The following is a 19,504-nucleotide window of genomic DNA, read 5'->3' on the forward strand; positions in this document are numbered from 1 at the left end:
AAGAAAGAGAGAGAGAGAAAGAGAGAGAGAGAGAGAAAGAGAGAAAGAGAGAGAGAGAGAGAAAGAGAGAAAGAAAGAGAGAAAGAGAGAAAGAGAGAGAGAAAGAGAGAGAGAGAGAAAGAGAGAAAGAGAGAGAGAGAAAGAGAGAGAGAAAGAGAGAAAGAGAGAGAAAGAAAGAAAGAAAGAAAGAAAGAAAGAAAGAAAGAAAGAAAGAAAGAAAGAAAGAAAGAAAGAAAGAAAGAAAGAAAGAAAGAAAGAAAGAAAGAAAGAAAGAAAGAAAGAAAGAAAGAAAGAAAGAAAGAAAGAAAGAAAGAAAGAAAGAAAATAAATATTAAGTGTTGGCAAGGATTGGGTATAGGAATCCTCTTTGGTTGTTGGTGGGAATGTAAAATGGTACAGCCATTGTGGAAAACAGTTGGGCAGTTTTGCAGAGTTAAACATAGAATTACCTTATAACCCAGCAATTCCACTCACTGGTATATACCAATAGGAATTAAAAGAAGGCATTAGGACAGATATTTGTACACCAATGTTCAAAGCAACATTATTCAAATAGCCTGAAGGTGGAAGCAACCCACGAGTCAACCAATAGACGAATGGAAAAACAAAATGTGGCATATATACACAATGGAATATTACATAGTCACAAAAAGAAATGAAATGCTGGTGTATGTAACAGCATGAATAAATCCTGAAGACATCGTGTTGAGTGAAATAAGACAGACCCAAAAGAACAAATATTGTATTATTTCTTTTATATCAAATACTCAAACTAAGCAAATTCACAGAGACAGAAAGTAGAAGAGTCATTATCAATGGTCAGGGAAAGAGGGAATGGGGACACTGCTAAATGGGAATGAGTTCTGATTTAGGTGATGAAAGTAGTCTTACAATAAGTTACACAGCAATGTCAATGTATTTAATGTGACAGAATTATCTGCTTAAAACAGTTAAAATGATTTTTATGTTATGTATATTTTACCACAATTAAAAATAAATAGAAAAGAATTTGTCCTAATCTGTAAAAAAATAAAATAAAATCATCAAAGATAAGATTCAAAAGGAAAAGAAAAAACAAAGGCTATAGGAAATCTCTTTCAACCCTTGATGCATGAGAGAATTCACTCACTTTTGTTTTTTTTTTTGTTCCAGATGCCGATCCCACTCCAAGTCTAGAACATCATTCACATCTTGGACAGCAAATTTCACATATTGATGAAGACGCCGAATTTCCTAAAAGAACAAAATTAAAACACAAATGACTCAATTTTTCCAGTAGTTTCTGGGAAGATATATCAAGACAAGTCAAAATAATTTTGAAGTAATTTTAGATTGAGAACTACAATGAACAAGGAAAGCAACAGATTCTAATAGAATCATTAAAGCTGTATATAAAATGAGAGAACAGTTTTAGAAAAGTCAATTTTTTTTACTGTGTGACAGAAAGATGGTACAAAGAAAAGGGAAAAAGAATGGGTGTGTCTTTCTAGAGCCTCTAGGGAACAAACGTTCTTGCTGAGTTCTCATTTTTCAGATCCTGTAAAGTATCTCAACACTGCCTGGGAATTTTCCACAGCACTCTGGTACTCAGACTGAATATCCATTTAGTATTTCCTCTCCCACCCATGAAATTAACTGTAATATCGACAAAAATATATTAGAATATAGTGCAGAAAATAATTCTAAACCTATCAATTCATAGTATGGAACATGAAAGTCATTTCTCCAGTTAAAAACTTTCATCTCTTCCCCAAAACAAAAAATATCAGTACTAGAAGAAAAGGAAAATAAATAAAACAACAGCACTAGAAGTTGAATGTTCCAGTATTAAAAATTCTTATGTATATTACTTATTTTAGATAGAGAATACTATTCTTTAAATTATGGGTCACTCTTAACATTCATGGATATGCAACCTGACTCAAAAATTAAAAATATAGATGAAGCATTCCGTTAAATATGTATACATAGGAACTCTGGAAAAAGCTCTCGATATTTGTACAAAGGCACTGGGTTTAAATACATATTCCCAATTATTCTTAGATAGGGGTATATGTTCAAACTGAAAGAGAAACTGTCACTTAAAATAAGCAAAGCTGATTCAAGGGAAGTAGCAATAACTTGAACACCATATAAAAATTTCTACTAACTTGAAAAGTAAAAGAATGTCCTTTCCTTTGAACACTTCAGATATGATTAAATCTCTGTGCACTAGCTGATTTTTTTTTTTTGTTTAAGATTTATTTATTTTTCCCCCTTCCTCTTCTCCCGCCCTGCTATTTTTGCTGTCTGTGTTGTCTTCTTTTCTCATTTTCTCTCCTCTAGGATTCACCAGGATTCGATCCTGGGGACCTCTGATATGGAGAGAGGGCCCCTGTCAATTGCACCACCTCAGTTCCTGGTTTCTGCTGTGCTTCACCTTGACTCTCCCCTTGTCTCTCTTTGGATGCGTCATCATCTTGCGGTGTGTGACTCATGCACACAGGCACTGGCTCACCACACGGGCACTTGTGCGGGAACTGGCTTACTACGCAGGCTCTCGTGCAGGCACTGGTTCTCTTTCTCTTCTTCTTCACCAGTAGGCCCCAGGGATTGAACCAGGTCCTCCCATATGGTAGATGGAAGCTCTATCACTTGAGCCACATCCGCTTCCCTGATGTTGTTTCTTTTACATGGAATGTCCTCTCAACCTTGTCCAGCAGCAAAAATGACCTCTTCCTTTAAGGCCCATTTCTGTAACTTAGTTGCTCTCCCTCATCAGTGGTCACATAGCAATATAGCTCATATTATATTTATAAGTTCATCTTTGCCACTAGCAATTTCCAGATGTAGGAAATGTATTATAAATTATAGCACAGTGGTTAAGAGTACAGGTTCTGATGTTCCATTGCCCAGGTTCAAGGCCCCAGCATTTATTAGTGGTAAAACCTGGGCAGTTTCAGTATCTTATCTCAGTTTTCTCATCTATAGAGCAGAAAATAAATGAGTGAAATACTCAAGAAAAGTTGTTAGAACAGAGTTTTGCATAAAAGAACTCAATAAATGCTAGCTATCATCTATTTAGCACCATACAAAAAGAAAATTATTCTCTTTTAAATGGAAAAAGTTTCCCCAAAAAGCTGTACGCTTTTCTCTTAGTTTGGCCATACAGCAAGAAGTGAAAAAGGCATGTAGAATAAATGTGTAACTGGGATAGAACATGTGTGTGTGTCTGTAATTTGATGAAAGGTAGGCAGGAGGTCAGCTATCTCTTACTAGGAGAGTTAATATCCACAGTAGGAGAAGGAAGCACCTAGGCATACCAGAAGGTCTGCTGAACACAACAAGGATTCCTCGGCCATTCTGGGAGGAGGGGCCATTTCTTTCACTTTCCTACTGTCAATAATTTACTAAGAATGGGATGGGAATTGCAGAAAAAGTAGAGTCTGTGGCCTCCAATTCTCTGAGGCAAGAGGGAATAATTCATCACAATCAAGTCCTAGGTAAGGAAGACCACCTACACACACTTCCCTACCAGACTGTAGACAAAGGTGAGGAGGAATGAGGTGAGGGGATAGAATATGATCCCCAGTAAGGACTTAGGACTCCATGAAGATTTTCTGATCTTCTGTCTGGTAACATCTATCATAGGCTTGTAATACAACAATTTGGGGTAAATTGAAAGATGAAAAATAAAAGCCAGAAATTAGATAAACAGAGATTAAGAATCAATGAGAAAAGTAACCTTGCTAAAGTATGACTTACAGGAAGGAGCCCAAGAGGATGGCAACTTCAAATCTGGTTCCACCCTTATTAGCTACATTACCTTGGGCAAGTTATTAGTCTTAGGAGGCTCAGTTTCTTTTTCTGTACAATGGAATCAACAACTCCTACCTTGCAGAGCAGCTATTTTGAAGACTAAATAATGAATAAAAAAATCTAGCAAAGTACCTGGCACTTGATAAATTGTTGCTATTTTAATAAATATTATTGGTGTTATATATTATATATATATATATATCTTTCTTAATATATAAGAAATACTCTCTACCAAGAAGATGTAACAAAGAATTCTATTTTTTTTAATCAAATAAACATGAACTGGATTGTGAGAAGACAGGTGAATAGGAAGATACAGGCCTTTATCCCTCCACTGAAATAATTATTGAACTGGGAGGAATAGTCTAAATCAACTATTTTGGTATTCTGGCATCTAAGGAGACACCTGTAGCATCCAGGGAACAGCTGGATGAAGACAAAGGTAAGCTGAAGTAAACATTGATAAATTTCACCTTCCATGTACTGGCTACTCTTTCTCACTCCCCAACTACGTGGCAGATACCTGTGAGATTTGCAACCAGTAATTCTGAAGCATTTTGCCGGTAGCAGAGTAGGCAATAAGGACTTTGTCCTCCAAAAGCCAAAGGCTTCTAGTATGATTGTTGATTACTGCTACTGAATACTACATTTGATTGCTGAAGGGGGACATTGGAGGGCAGTCAATGTCAATTGGAGGGCAGACAAAAGCAGCAGGGGAGTCTTTCTTTCTTTCTTTAAATAATAGTCTCTTTTTTTAAGATACATAAATCACAAAAAATGCTACATTAAAAAATATAAGAGTTTCCCACATACCCCACCTCCCATCCCTCCACTCCTCACACATCAACAACCTCGCCCATCATTGTGGCCCATTCATTACATTTGGTGAATACATCTTGGAGCACTGCTGCACTGCATGGACTAGTCTACATTGTAGTCTACACTCTACCCCAGCACATTCAGCAAGTTATGGCAGGATATACAATGTCAAGCATCCCTCCCTGCAACATCATTCAGGACAACTCTAGTCCTGAAAATGCCCCCATATCTCATCTCTACTTCCCTTTCCCTGCCCTCAGCAACTACCTTGGCCACTTTCTCTGGATCAATGCTACAGTTTCTTCCATTACTAGTCACAATAGTTCTACAGCAGAATACCAGTAAGTTCACTCTAATCCATATTTTATTCCTCCATTCTGTGGACCCTGGGCTGGTGATGTCCACTCTACTCTAAATTGAGAGGGGTCTTAGATCCCACATGGCTGATGGATGTGAGTCTCCTGCTTGCAGTTGTAGGCACTCTCAGTTCCCTGATGTGGTGGCTGACCATCTTCACCTCCCTGTTAGCTGACCTGGGTAAATCCAATGAACCAGAGAGTAGGAGTTGCAACTCTGCTGAGGCTCAGGGTCCAGCTGGCACATGGCCAGTCCAGAGATTCAAGTCTCCTGAGTATACACCAACCCCAGTGAGTGGTGAGGCCTTTTGAGGAAATCTGGGGCTTTCCCTTGACCCTGAACAGTATTCTCATTCCAAATGAGATTCTTATTCCATTGTTTTGTGGGACACTCAAAAGGTTTCTGGGTGGGGTCTAACAGCCATGTTGTGTAGAAAGTTCACATCTGAGTCTACCTCCGTCACACGCAGAAACACAAATTCCCAGGTAGGGCCCACTAACTAGGCAATGAACTCCAGGGCCAACTGCCATGATCACAGAACCTGTGTGTCTCTGTAGCCCCCAGGAGCACCAGCACCTGGGATTGCATCCACCTTGGCTGTCTCCAGGATCCTGCTGAGGTGTGCATAAGTGCAACCCCTCCGTGACCTAGCAGGGGAGTCTTAAAAGGTCAGTATCTCTTTTTCATTCATTCTTTATTTTCATTTTCTCTTTCCTTTTACTGCTTGGGAGCAAAAATAATGTGGAAAAGTCATAAGTGGACAACTTCAGTCCTCAACAGGAAAAAAAAGCCAGCAAAGATAAAGACTTAGGTTTCCAGAGTTATAACGTAATACTCAGAACACCAAGTTCTCAACAAAAAAAATTACAAAACATAAGTAGAATGAGGAAAGTAAGGCCCATTCACAGAAAAAAAACAAACAGAATTTGACAGGAACCATCACTGAGGAAGTTTATACATTAGAACTGTTCAACAAAGACATGAAATCAAGTGTCTTAAACATGTTCTATGAGTTAAATAAAACTATGCACAAAGAATTAAAGGAAATTAGGAAAATATCTGGAAGAAAAGAAAAAGATATAGAAATTATTAAAAGAATCCAAACAGAAATTCTGGAGCTGGAAGTACAATTGAAATGAGAAACTCACTAGAGGGATTCTATGACAGAGATAAGCAGACAGAAAGAAGTACCAGCGAAAGTAAAGACAAGACAATTGAAATTATCCAATGGAAAGAAAAGACAGTAAGTAAAGAAAACTTAACAGAGCCTGAGGGACCTGTGGCACACCATCAGGCATGTCAACATACACATCATAGAAGTCACAGAAGGACAAGATAAAGGGTAGAGAAGGCACTTGAAGAAATAATAGTGGAAAACTTCCAAAATTCGATGAAAGTCATGAAAATATATATTCAAGTAGCTCAGTGAAACTAAGCAGTATATACATAAAGACATGCACACAGTAATCATTACAGTGAAATTGTCAAAATCCAAAGACAAAGAATTTTGAAGGTAGCAACAGAGAAGTAACTTGTCACATACAAAGGATTTTCAGTAAGACTGACAGTAGAGGGAGCGGATGTAGATCAAGTGGTTGAGCACTTGCTTTCCATGTACTAGGTCCCAGGTTTGATCCCTGGTACTTCCTAAAAACAAACAAAAAACCCAACTGTCATTGGGGAGCAGATCTGCTCAGTGATTGATAGCCTGCGTCCCACGCATGAGGGTCCTGAGTTCAATCCCCAGTACCTACAAAAAAAAAAAAGAACAGTAGACTTATCAGAAACCATGGAGGCCAGTAGACAGTGGTATGGCGAATATAAAATGTTTAAAGAAAAAAACCTGTCAATCAAGAATTCCATACTCGACAAAATTATCCTTCGATGAAGGAGAAATTAAGATATTTACAAATTTTTTTTAAAAGCTGAAGTTCATTGCCAGAAGACCTTCTGAGAAAGTATGAATTTTGTAAATCCCAAAAAACAAAAGATTATGTTTTAAACTAATCCATTTCCGGAGTGTGAGACTTATCTGACTGGATTACATCAGTGGGGCATGATTTACGTTGAGTATTCACCCTTCTGCTGGGTCTGATATAAAGGGAGACAATGAGACAGGCAGACACAAGAAAAGGGAGCTTTGGTTCTGCAATGTTAGAGAGAGGACTGCAGGAAAACAGAACCCCCAAGGGGCTCAAAGAGGCTGGGCCGACAGAGCAGCTCAAGGGGAGATGAACCCAGAGAGGAAAGCCGAGACCTCAGCAGATATCAGCAGCCATCTTGCTTTCCCTTGTGCCTGAATAATATCAACAGTAGACAACTTTGGTGAGAAAGCATCTCTGCTGATGCCTTGAATTAGACATTTCTAGGCTTTTGAACTGTGAACTTTACCCCAAATAAACCCCCATTACATAAGCCAACAGATTTTTGGTACTTTGCACCAGCAGTCCTTTGGCAAACTAAAACATCTTCCATACAAGATATGCTAAAAGGAGTCCTTTCAAGCTGACATAAATGACATTAGACAGTAACATGAAGCCATAAGAAGAAATAAAGAACAATGATAAAGGTAGCTCTATAGGTAATATAAAATTCTGTATTATTATACTTTTGGTTTGTGATTGCTTGCTTATTCCCTTATAAAAATTAAGAGGTAAATGTGTAAAGTAATTAATATCTATGAAATGGGCAATATATGAAGATGTAATCTGAGCTGATACTACTGGAAAGGTAGAGGTATGGAAATGTACAGGAGTAAAACATTTGTATACCATTGAAACAATGCTGATACTATTCAAACAATAATTATTTGTTTAAGATGTTTATTTTAATCACAAAGGTAATCAGAAAGAAAATAACTAAAAATCATAAAGAAAAGTAAAGAAGGGAATAAAAAAAGTACACTACGAAATATTAACTGAATACAAAAAAAGACACTAATCGAGTAATGGAGGAAAAAAGTACAGACAAGACATACAGAAAACAAATAGTTAAATGACAGAAGGAAATTCACCTTTCTCAGTTAATACCATAAATGTCAATAGTTTAAAATAAAGATGTCAATGGATTAAACTTGCCTATTGAAAGGCAATGTACTATACCAATATAAGGCGTCAATAATAGGGTGGCATATGGGAATCCTATATTTAATGTATGATTGTTCTGTAAACCTACAAGTTCTATAATAATAATTTTAAAAATGCAAACACCAGTAGATGGGCTGAAAAAAATGATCCAGCTATATGCTGTCTAGAAGAGATAAACCTGAGATACAAACACACAAAGAGGTACAAAGCAAAGGATGGAAACGATATTCTATGCAAATAGTAATCAAAAGAGAGCCAGAGTGAATATGTTATTGTGAGAAAATATAAATTTTAGGTCAAAAAAGGTTATAAGCAACAAAGAAGGATATTATATATTCATAAAAGATTCAATTAATCAAGAAGATACAGTAATTATAAACATATATGTATCTAACAACAAAGCCCCAAAATGCATGAGGCAAAGAATTGAAGGGAGATATTACATAGTTGTATAATAATATTGGAGACTTCAATACACCATTTTCAATTATGTTATATCATACAGAAAGGAGATCAAAAAGGAAATAGAAGACTTGAACAACACCGTAAACCAACTAGACCTAGCAGATGTATATACCATACTCCACCTGAAAGAGAATATACATTCTTCTCAAGTGCGCATGGATCATTCGCCAGGATACACCATGTGTTTGCCCACAAATCAAATTTTAATAAATTTAAAAAGAGGGAATTTATATAAAATATCTTGTTGGACCAAAAAGCAATGAAGCTAGAAATCAATAACAGAAAAGTGGAAAAGTTACAAATATATAGTAATTAAACAATATACTTTTAAACAACCAATGGGCCAAGGAAGAAATCACAAGAGAAATTAGAATGTACTTAGAGACAAACGAAAAGAAAAACAACAAACCAAAGCTTACAGGATACAAGGACAGTAGTGCTCACAGGGAAATTTATAGCTATATACACAAATCACTAACCTAACTACCCCTGAAGTAACTAGAAGAGTAAACTAAACAAAAAGTTAGCAGAAGGAAGGAAATAATAAAATTGAGAGCAGTAATATGAAATGGGTAAGAGCAAAAAAATAGGGAATCAATGAAACCAAAAGTTGGTTTTTGAAAACATCAATAAAATTCACAAACCTTTAGCCAGACTAAGAAAAAAAGAGGACACAATTAACTAATATTAGGAATGAAAGTGGGTACGTCACTACAGACATAGAAATAAAAAGGATTATAAAACATACTCTGAACAATTGCCAACAATTAGATAAAGTAGAAATGGCCAAATTTCTAGAAATGTACAAATTGCATAAACTGACTCAAGAAGAAATAGAAAATCTCAACAGACCTATAACAAATAAAGATATTTAATCAGTAATCAAAAACATACCAACCAAAAAAAGTCCAGGACCACATGATTTCACTGCTAATTCTACCAAACATTTAAAGAAGAATTAACAAATACTTGTGGAACAACTGGTAATCCACAGGGAAAAGAATGCATTTGCGGGAAACAGACTTGGCCCAGTGGTTAGGGCGTCCGTCTACCACATGGGAGGTCCGCGGTTCAAACCCCGGGCCTCCTTGACCCGTGTGGAGTTGGCCCATGTGCAGTGCTGATGCGCGCAAGGAGTGCCGTGCCGTTAGGGGTGTCCCCCGTGTAGGGGAGCCCTACACGCAAGGAGTGTGCCCCATAAGGAGAGCCGCCCAGTGCGAAAGAAAGTGCAGCCTGCCCAGGAATGGCGCCGCCCACACTTCCCATGCCGCTGAGGACAACAGAAGCGGACAAAGAAACAAGACGCAGCAAATAGACAACAGAGAACAGACAACCGGGGAGGGGGGGGGAATTAAATAAATAAATAAATCTTTTTTTTTAAAAAAAAGAATGCATTTGGATCCCAACTTCACACAATATAAAAAAATTAACTCAAATGAATCAACTACCTCAAAATAAAGACTAATATTACAAAACTCTTAGAAGAAAACATAGGGAAATATCTTTAGGACCTTGTAGTAGGCAAAGAATGAGCAACAAAAGATAAAAAAGATAAACTGGACTTGATCTAAATTGAAAATTTTGTTCATCAAAGGAATTATCAAAAAAGATGATTTACAGAATGTGAGAAAATATCTGAAATCATATATTTCATAAGGGTTTAAAACCCAAAATATATAAAGAACTTCTATCATTCAACAACAAAAAGACAACAGGCCTAAGATTTGAATAGACTTTTTTGTCAAAGACATACAGTTGGCCAATAAACACATGAAAAGATGCTCAATATCATTACATGTTAAAGAAATGCAAATCAAAACTATATATGAATTACCAGTTCACACCCACTAGGATGGCTATTATTAAAAAATGAAAAATACAATAATTTATTAATAACACTTCATAAAAAAGATTTAAAAAAATAAAAGGAAAAGGGAAATAAGTTTTGTTAAGGATGCAGAGAAACAGACATCTTCAGACATTGTCAGTGGGAATAAAAAATGATTCAGTAGCTAAGGAAAACAATTTGATATTTACTCAGAAAGCTGAACATAGAATTACCCTATGACCTGGCAATTCCATCTCTAGGTATCTATCCAAAAGAATTGAAAGCAGGAACATGAACAGATATTTATACACCAAAGTTCACAGCAGCATTATTTAAAATAGCCAAAAGGTAGAAGCAGCTGAAGTGTCCATCAACAGAGGGCTGGAGAAACAAACTGTGTGGTCTATCCATACAATGGAACATTATTCACCATAAAAAGAAATGAAGTACTTGGTGCATGCTACAACACAGATAAACCTTGAAGATATCATGTTGAGTGAAATAAGACAGACACAAAAAGACAAATATTATATGATTTCTCTTAAACAAAATAGTTAGAAAGCAGAAGAGTGCTTACCAGGGGCAGGGAGGAAGGGAATGGGGACAAGTTTCCATTTTGGGATGACAAAAACAGTCTGGAAATAGTGATGAAGGTTATGTAACACTGTCAATGTACTTAACACCGCACAATTATACAAGTAAAAATGATTTAAATGATTTTTATATTATGTATATTTTATCACAAAATAAAAATATATTAAAAATATCAAGTGGAAAAGCGGGCCATTTTCTTTACTGCAGTTAAGGATATCTCTGGAAAGTTTTGAAATTAAGGTTGGAAATTCACAACTTCATTAGGGGCAGTCATCCAAATTCATAGTAAGTTTCACAAAAGTGTGTTTGATATTAAATATCACTTTTTGGATAAGTCTCCTACCTGGAGCTGAGCTTCACTTTTGGGATCCAGTGGTCTTTTATAAAGTAAATGTAGATATCCAGAATCATGATTTCTTTCATTTTGTTCTCTGGCTTCTTCAACACCAGCAAAGCCTTCAAGTAAAGTTGTTTTCAGGGTACTTATATCTCCATGAAGAGACTGGAAAAGGTACAAAAATCTATTGATACAAAAAGTTTTATTTTCAAGAAATAAAACCACCTACCTGGATCAAGGAATGCGGTGTTTCTCATTTCTCATAATAAATATGTGAAAAGTCATAAAAAAAAAAAAAAAAGAATTTCACTGCCTGGAAAGAAAGATATGAATGTTCCTTTTTGAAAAAATATTTTTTCCTCCTCATTTGAAAAAACACATACTCTAATGATAGGAAACTCAGAAAACCAGAAACATATTGAGAGTACACATAACCCTTTTACCTGAAGACAACCACTGCTAATACCCTGGAGAACTTTCCTCTTCCCAAGTATATATATTTACGACCAGAGCTCTGGAGTCAGGTGGTCTGAACTGGGAACCTGGCACTATCACTCACTAAATGGGTAACTTCAGTCAAATTACTTTACCTCTAAGCCTCAGTTTCCTTACTTGCAAAATGGAGACAGTACCTATCATCACACAGGGAAACTGAGGATTCAACAAGATAATACAGGTAAAATGTTTAGCACAGTACCTGGCACATCATCAGTGGTACTAATAATAACATAGTAAACGACACTATTAACACATATCTGATATTTTTGTACTGTATATGCTCTTGAGTATTCTTTAAAACTAAGACTATAAAAGATAGTAAATTTTAAGCTAGCCACTATAATAAACTTTTATGGAGTGCCTAGAGTGTGCCAAAGGGATTGAAATTATTATTACTCCCATTTCACAGATGAGAAAACTAAAAGAGGGAATACCAGATTATCTTACCTTTAGTCATATAATTTATTATGTACCAAAGGCAGCATTTGAACTTAGGCATACCTAGGTAAGCTACTTATTCACTTGAAAAACAACATGGGTGGCTCTTGAAGAAATATAAACACACCTTTAGTACTAGGAAAACAATTTTTAAAAATACAATTTAACTTAGGATAAGTATCACTACACACAAACCTCTGTGGTCTCTTTAATTTCCAAAATAAAGGTGTGCAAGTCATCTGATTCTGTTCTTAGCATCTTCATTTCCTCAGAAGTGCCCACTTGGAAACAAGCTTTGGAAGTTCGGGTTTTCAGCTCTTCCAACTCCTTTTGAAAGTGTGCAATCTATAGAATCCACAAATAAGGAAATTACTAATTATAGTATCACTGCTACTGGGCTTACTAACAGTATACACTCCTGGGACAGGCCAAGCTTTAATGCTGGAGTAAGGGGGTTATATGGAGTCTGCACTCAGAGCCATTCAAGTCTCACTGTCAGATGTACTTCAGAAAAAAATCCATGGGATACAAATTTACCTCCTCTCCAATTCCAGCCATCACAGGATCTGACTCTTTCCATTGATGTCCCTGCTTTTCTGTAACAGGAGGCTGAAGTGATTTTGCCTGAAATGAAAGGCAGAAGGTTTAAAAATGTATGCTATATCACCAGTTATGGTTTCCTGAAACTACTGGATCAATATCTATTATAGGCACTCACATTATATAGTCATTGTATAATTCATTCTTTTGAACATGTATTTATCAAGCACCTACTTGGTATAAGGCACGTTGTAGACAGTGAAGGTAGAAGAGAAAAAGATAAGGTCTCTACTCTCACAGAACTTACCTTTCACGAGGCAAAACGGATAGTGAAAAAAAAAAAGTCAGATAATTTCATCTGATAATAAGTAATATGAAAAAAAAATTAACAAGAAAACATAAGGAGAATAAAAAAGGGAATACTATGACAAATGAGATGGCCAAGAAAGCCCTCGCTAAGGGATACCATCTGAACTGAAACCTGATGAAGTAAGGAAGAAAGCTATGAAAGGACCCGGGAGAAGCACATCATGAGCAGTGAAGACCTTGGCATGTTAAATGCAAATAGAAAGTAAATGTGTCCATGGTGAAGTCAATGTGTGAACTGGAGAGGACAGGGTGTGAACTGGATGGAGTGAGAGAGGCAGGCAGGAGAAGTTTGTACAAGGCCACACTGAGGAGTCTGGATTTCCCTCTAAGTGGGTTGGAAAGCTACTGGAGAGTTTTAGGAGAGTTTAAACCACTGATTTGTTTTTTAAAAGATCAGACCTGATGTTGTATTTAGCATGAATGACAGTGAGAGATAGGAACAGAATAAGGGAAAGGAGTCGGGCTATCTAGGATATAGATGATGATGGCTTGAAATAGATATTAGCAGGGCAGACAGAGACATGAATTTATGATATATAATACATCAGAGGGCAGAAGTGACAAGATCTCCTGCAAGGCTGGATTAGAAGGGGGTTATGTTAAAGGAAGGAGAAGAATCCAGGATGGATTTGAGGCTTGAGTAAACACCTGATGTGATAGTACTACTTACTGAGATGGGAACACTACAAAAGGATAGTTCTGGGAGAAATTTTGTTTTAGAGATGTTACAATTTGAGGTAACTTTTAGTTTTCTGTCTTTTAATAGTGGCCATTCTGATAGGTGTGAAATGATACCCCATTGTAGTTTTTCTTTTTTAAAGATTTATTTTTTATTTATTCCCCGCCACCCCCCCCCCTCCCATTATCTGCTCTCTGTCCGCATTGTGTTCTTCTGTGTCTGCTTGCATTCTTGTCAGCGGCATCGGGAATCTGTGTTTCTTTTTGTTGCGTCATCTTACTGTGTCAGCTCTCTGTGAGTACAGTGCCACTCCTGGGCAGGCTGCACTATTTTCATGTGGGGTGGCTCTTCTTACGGGGCATACTCCTTGTGCATGGGGTTCCCCTACACGGGGGACACCCCTGCGTGGCACGGCACTCTTTGCACACATCAGTACTGCACGTGGGTCAGCTCACCACATGGGTCAGGAGGCCCTGGGTTTGAACCCTGGACCTCCCATGTGGTAGGTGGACGCTCTATCAGTTGAGCCAAATCTGCTTCCCTCATTGAAGTTTTGATTTCCATTTCCCTAATCATTAGTGATGGTGAGCATTTCTTCATGTTGCTTTGGGTTTTTGTGGTTTTTTTTTGCCATTTTTATTTCTTCTTCAGACAAATGTCTATTCAAGTCTTTTGCCCATTTTTCAATTGGTCATTGGTCATTTTACTGCTGAGTTAGAGCATCTCTCTATATATATCCTGTATATTAAACCCTTATCAGATATGTGATTTCTGAAAATTTCTCCGATTGAGTTGGCTGCCTTTTCACCCTTTTGACAAAGTCCTGTGAGGTGCAAGAGTGTTTAATTTTGAGGAAGTCCCATTTATCTATTTTTTTCTTTTGTTGTATGTACTTTGGGTATAAGGTCCAAGAAACCACCACCTACTACAAGGTATTGAAGATGCTTCCCTACATTTTCTTCTAGTAGTTTTATGATCCTGGCTTTTATATTTAGGTCTTTGGTCCATTTTCAGTTGATTCTTGTATAGGGAATGAGACAGTAGTCCTCTTTCATTCTTTTGGTTACAGATATTCAGTTATCCCAGCACCATTTGTAGAAAAGACCGTTTTGTCCCGTTAACATTAACTTGGTAGATTTGTCAAAAACCAGGTGACTGTATAGGTAAGGGTTTATTTCTGGATTCTCAATTCTATTCCACTGATCAATGTGTCTATCTTTATGCCAATACCATGCTGTTTTGACCACTGTAGCTTTGTAATATGTTTCAAGGTCAGGAAGTGAAATTCCTCCCATGTCACTCTTCTTTTTTAGAATGCTTTTGGCTATTCGGGTGCACTTTCCCTTCCAAATGAATGTGGTAATTGCCTTTTCTAATTCTGTAAAATAAGCTGTTGGAATTTTGATTAGTATTGCATTGAATCTATAAATCATTTAGGGTAAGACTGACATCGTCACGATATTTATTCTTTCAATCCAGGAACATGAAATGTCCTTCCATTTGCTTAGGTATTTTAAAATTTCTTTTAGCATTGTTTTGTAGTTTTCTGCATATAGGTTCTGTACTTCTTTGGTTAAATTAATTCCTAGGTATCTGGCTCTTTTTGTTGCTATTGGAAATGGAATCTTCCTCGATTTCCTCCTCAGATGGTTCAGTACTAATGTACAAAAACATTACTCATTTCTGAGCATTGATCTTGTATCCTGCCACTTTGCCAAACTCATTTATTAGCTCAAGTAGCTTTGTCATGGATACTTCAGAATTTTCTAAGTACAGGATCATGTCATCCATGAATACTGAGAGTTTTATTTCTGCTTTTCCTATTTGGATGCCTTTAATTTTTTTTTTCTTGTCTAACTGCCCTAGTTAGAACTTCTAGTACAATATTGAATAACAATAGTGACGGTGGGTATCCTTTCTTGTTCCCAATCATAGAAGGAAAGTTTTCAGTCTTCCCCCATTGAGTACAATGTTGGCTGTAGGGTTTTCATATCTGCCCTTTATCATACTGAGGAATTTTCCTTCTATTCCTATCATCTGAAGTGTTTTTTTATCAAAAAAGGATGTTAGTGGGAAGTGGATTTGGCCCAATGGATAGGGCATCTGCCTACCACATGGGAGGTCCAGAATTCAAACCCAGGTAAGTCTCAATAAGTACAAAAAGATTAAATTATACAACATACCTTCTCAGATCATAATGGAATGAAACTGGAAATCAGTAATAGATGGGAAAGAGGTAAATTTGCAAATGTGTGGAGGCTGAACAACACACGCCTAAACAATCAGTGGGTCAAAGAAGAAATTGTAAGTGCAATTAGTAAATATATCGAGACGAATGAAAATGAGAACATAGCTTACCAAAACTTATGGGATAAAGCAAAGGCAGTGCTGAGAGGAAAATTTATGGCCCTAACTACCTGTACTAAAAAAGAAAGCTGGGAAGCGGATTTGGCTCAACTGATAGAGCATCCACCTACCATATGGGAGGTCCAGGGTTCAAACCCAGGGCCTCCTGACCTGTGTGGTGAGCTGGCCCATGCGCAATGCTGATGTGTGCAAGGAATGCCATGCCACGTAGGGGTATCCCCCACATAGGGGAACCCATGCACAAGGAGTGTGCCCTGCATGGAGAGTGGCCCCATGCCAAAAAAGTGCAGCCTGCCCAGGAGTGCCACTGTATGTCACATGGAGAGCTGACAAAGCAAGATGACAAAACAAAACGAGACACAGATTCCCAGCGCCGCTGACAAGAATGCAAGCGGACACAGAAGAACACAGAGAGAATGGACAGAGAGAGCAGACAGGGGGGAGGGGGGGAATAAATAAATTTTAAAAAAGGAAGCCACCCAAGTGTCCATCAACAGATGAATGGATAAACAAAATATGGTATATAGATAAAACTAATATTATTATGAAGCTGTGAAAAGGAATGAAATTCTGATACATTCAACAATATGGATGAACCTTAAAGACATCATGTTGCATGAAATAAGCCAGACGCAAAAGGACAAATACTGTACGACTTCACGGATATGAAATAATTAAGATAAGCAAATTCATAGTCAGAAACTAGAATACAAGTTACCAGGGACTGGGGAAGGGGAACAGAATGGGGAATTAAAGCTTAATTTGTACAGAATTTCTGTTGGGAGTGATGGAAAACACCACTGAATTATGTATTTGAATGGAAAGGGCAAAATTTTAAGTTATAAATGTGTTACTAAAATAAAAATTTAAAAAGTACACATTACAAGTATTTAAACATCACAATGGTCTATACTACCACATAATCCTAAAACTATTTAAAAGATCTGAATTCTAAATGTGAAAACACATTTTATAAACATTTATGCTTATGGTAGTAAATTAATAAAAACAAGCATTGTAAGATACATTTAAACATACCTGGGGAGAACCTGACTTTGCTACTGGAGGGGTAATCCTGGGTGATTTCTGTACCATTGAGGACACTGGGCTTGGACTGCCCTGAGCAGATCTCCCTGCTAGAAAAAGAAGTAAGTTAAAACAGTATTTATCCCCATTACTTCTCACATCACAAATGTCCTGTCCTTAAATCTAAGAAAACAAGTTACTGATCATCCCTGGTTTCCCTTTCATGATCTTTGTTGCCAAAAATCATGTCTGTCACTGTTGGCCTCTGCTTCAAGAGAACTGAAAAGCATGGATTAGATTTTTACATGTAAAATTCTTTCATATAGGTGATAAAACTGCAGTGCCTTTGATAATAAGTATTTGTATTTGTGTGATGGGTCCAGAAACCAAGCCATTCAACCCGTCTCTACTCTCCACAGTGGCTCTCACTGCTTCTGGGGACTGGAGAGAATGTTTAAAACTGACTTGATTAGAACAATAATCTCATCATCCTATAAGAACTTAAAGGGTGTTCAGGACCCTCCTGTTATGCCTTAGAATCACTTAGGGAGATTTTAAAAAACAAATATTCCAAAAACCTCACCCTAGCCTCATCCACAGATAGTATGATTAAATTATTAGGGAATGGATCTAATGTACAAATGTGATTGAAATCCAATAATCTAGGGTACTCTAAATTGCAAGAATGACATAATGGCCATAGGGTAGGGAGATGCGGGTAGAAGCAGTGAAAGCAGATATATGTGGTTTATGGTTCAAATTCTGTCACCCAAATGTTAAAGAGACGTGCTTCTTAATTTGGCAGGGGGGAGGGGGGTCATAGACAGATGACTTTCAGAGTCTGATAAAAACTATGGGCCCTGGAATGAGTTGACTTGGGCAGCTCTTTCTCCTGAGCACAATGATTAGGGGAGAAGATTGCAGAAATTTCATAATTCAGTGCATGCTCAATATTTACCAAAGTAAAATTATAAAATTATTCCTAATACACAAACAACAATGGCTATCCAAAAATGCCTTCTAGGTATTATCGCTGGGATTTATGAAAATAACCTACTTAAAATCTGAGCCAGATCTGGTAGACACCACCTTAACATGTGATCAAAGTTAACATCACTTATGTTAAGGATAATGTCCCCTAAAGGGATGCACATCGCCAATGTGGTATTTATTTATTTTTTATTTCTCTCCCCTTACCCTCCCCACCCCCCCTCCCCCCGTCGTCTGCTCTCTGTGTCCATTCGCTGTGTGTTCTTCTGTGACCACTTCTATCCTTATCAGCGGCACAGGGAATCTGTGTTTCTTTTTGTTGTGTCATCTTGCTGTGTCAGCTCTCCATGTGTGCGGTACCATTCTTGGGCAGACTGCACTTTCTTTCATGCTGGGCGGTTTGTGCATGGGTCTCCCCTACGTGGGGGAAACCCCTGTGTGGCACGGCACTCCTTGCGCACATCAGCACTACACATGGGCCAGCTCCACACAGGTCAGGGAGGTCCGGGATTTGAAACGCGCACCTCCCATGTGGTAGGCAGATGCCCTATCCATTGGGTCAAGTCTGCTTTCCCACCAATGTGGTATTACTGCCAAAAATGTTTAACCTGAATCTAATCATATAGAAATAATCAAATCCAAATTGAGAGGCAGACCACTAAGCTACTAGCTTGACCTCTTCAAAAATGTCAATGGAATAAAAGAGAAAAAAGGTTGGAGAAGTGTTTGAGATTAAAGGAGACTAAAGAAACAAAAATTAAACACAAACTATGGTCTTGGATTGGAGGGGGAAAAGCCATGATTGGAACAATCATGAAAATCTGAATATTGGCTATATTTTTGTTTCCTATATATTCTGTATACTTGTTTTTAGGAGACTGAAACTGAAGTATTAAGGGGTGAAATGTTTCATAATGTCTACAATTAATTCTTAAAAGTTTAAGGAAAATATTTACATTTTCAAAAGCATGAGATAAAGCAAATGGTGCAAAATGTTAGCAACTGTTGAACTTAGGTAAAGGGAATTAATTATACAACTTTTGCAAATTTCTTGTAGCTTTGGGGAAAAAAAAAACATAGGCTAGGTTCATTTGCCCAAGGAGTTTTACAGTGTACTTCAACTAAGCATTATTATTTCCAACCATGATCTTTATTTGATAGTCTTCTAGCTTACAGTAGATTTGAGACTGTGTGAAAATCTGAGTAGTCACCAGAGGCATTAAGTGTAATAGTTACTGCATGGTATTTCTTTTATGCACCTTAATGAACTGTCCGTAACTGCCCTTCATGTAGGGCAGGCTCTACATGAAGAT

The 19,504-nt window shown here is 37.3% G+C and overlaps 1 protein-coding gene across 12 annotated transcripts in view; it reads right to left on the reverse strand.

Annotated features, from left to right (window-relative positions):
* NUP214 (nucleoporin 214) overlaps nucleotides 1-19,504 on the reverse strand; it is a 143,763-nt gene that overhangs the window by 71,574 nt on the left and 52,685 nt on the right. For 7 of the 12 annotated variants that reach the window (XM_058302202.1, XM_058302207.1, XM_058302209.2 and 4 more), the window contains exons 14-18: nucleotides 17,214-17,311; nucleotides 12,758-12,844; nucleotides 12,416-12,565; nucleotides 11,291-11,449; nucleotides 1,130-1,233 (exon numbers count right to left, since the gene is read on the reverse strand). In XM_058302202.1, the coding sequence (XP_058158185.1) occupies nucleotides 1,130-1,233; nucleotides 11,291-11,449; nucleotides 12,416-12,565; nucleotides 12,758-12,844; nucleotides 17,214-17,311 (598 nt within the window). The remainder of the gene's footprint in view (nucleotides 1-1,129; nucleotides 1,234-11,290; nucleotides 11,450-12,415; nucleotides 12,566-12,757; nucleotides 12,845-17,213; nucleotides 17,312-19,504) is intronic. The other 5 variants (XM_058302210.2, XM_058302208.2, XM_058302205.2 and 2 more) reach the window with 1 other exon arrangement.

Source organism: Dasypus novemcinctus, chromosome 8 (assembly GCF_030445035.2).
Source record: "Dasypus novemcinctus isolate mDasNov1 chromosome 8, mDasNov1.1.hap2, whole genome shotgun sequence".
Classification (NCBI taxonomy): Eukaryota; Metazoa; Chordata; class Mammalia; order Cingulata; family Dasypodidae; genus Dasypus; species Dasypus novemcinctus.